We start from the raw sequence: 597 nt of genomic DNA, 5'->3' as shown, positions 1-597 counted from the left end.
GTTAGGTTTTAATATATGTAATAGCTCGAAAACGGGTTGCAATAGTTCAGTCTCATTTCCTTAGTAAGTCCTTGCACTACAGTAACCTTCCATGTCAATTTTGATGGAATCTGCCAAACAAGGGTGTGGCTTGTATGGGGGCAACAAGTTGATCACGTCCAGCACTTCATGGAGGGAACTATTAATTGCGGGTATAATAATTTTATTATTTATTCTAAAGCCTAAAAAATAAATAAGATTTTTATTTACATACATGTTAATATAGTAAAAACATAAGCTTGACGTAGTGTTCGTGGGGATGTCGTGAAGAGATTGGAAGTCGGAGACCCGGCGGGAAATACCTGGGCGCGCGTAGGCCATGTCGGCTTTGCCACGCTTGAGCCGCTTTTGCCCCAAGATCGTCTGATGCAAGTCCATCCAAAACAGCACGTGGATGTTGCGGACGCCGTTGAGGTTGTTCTTGGAGTATTCCCACGTCGTGATTTCCAGGCGAGTCATCAAATGACTAACGACTCTATTCGTTACGTTGGTGTAGAAACGGTCGTGGGGGGCTGGGTGGTATTGTTTGCACTCTTCGGGGCGACGACGATGTTTAAG

The 597-nt window shown here is 44.6% G+C and overlaps 1 protein-coding gene across 1 annotated transcript; it reads right to left on the bottom strand.

Annotated features, from left to right (window-relative positions):
- Positions 1–152: 152 nt before the first annotated feature.
- On the bottom strand, positions 153–498 carry H257_19434 (hypothetical protein; the record flags this gene model as incomplete). Its single annotated transcript, XM_009848578.1, has 2 exons — positions 153–178; positions 342–498. 2 exons carry the CDS (start codon positions 496–498, stop codon positions 153–155), a joined length of 183 nt encoding a protein of 60 aa, XP_009846880.1.
- Between the last annotated feature and the right edge of the window lie 99 nt (positions 499–597).

This window comes from Aphanomyces astaci, assembly GCF_000520075.1.
Source record: "Aphanomyces astaci strain APO3 unplaced genomic scaffold supercont1.591, whole genome shotgun sequence".
In the NCBI taxonomy this organism is placed as follows: domain Eukaryota; phylum Oomycota; class Saprolegniomycetes; order Saprolegniales; family Verrucalvaceae; genus Aphanomyces; species Aphanomyces astaci.
The sequence above is the reverse complement of the archived record's forward strand: the minus strand, read 5'-3'. Positions and strand labels throughout refer to the sequence as shown.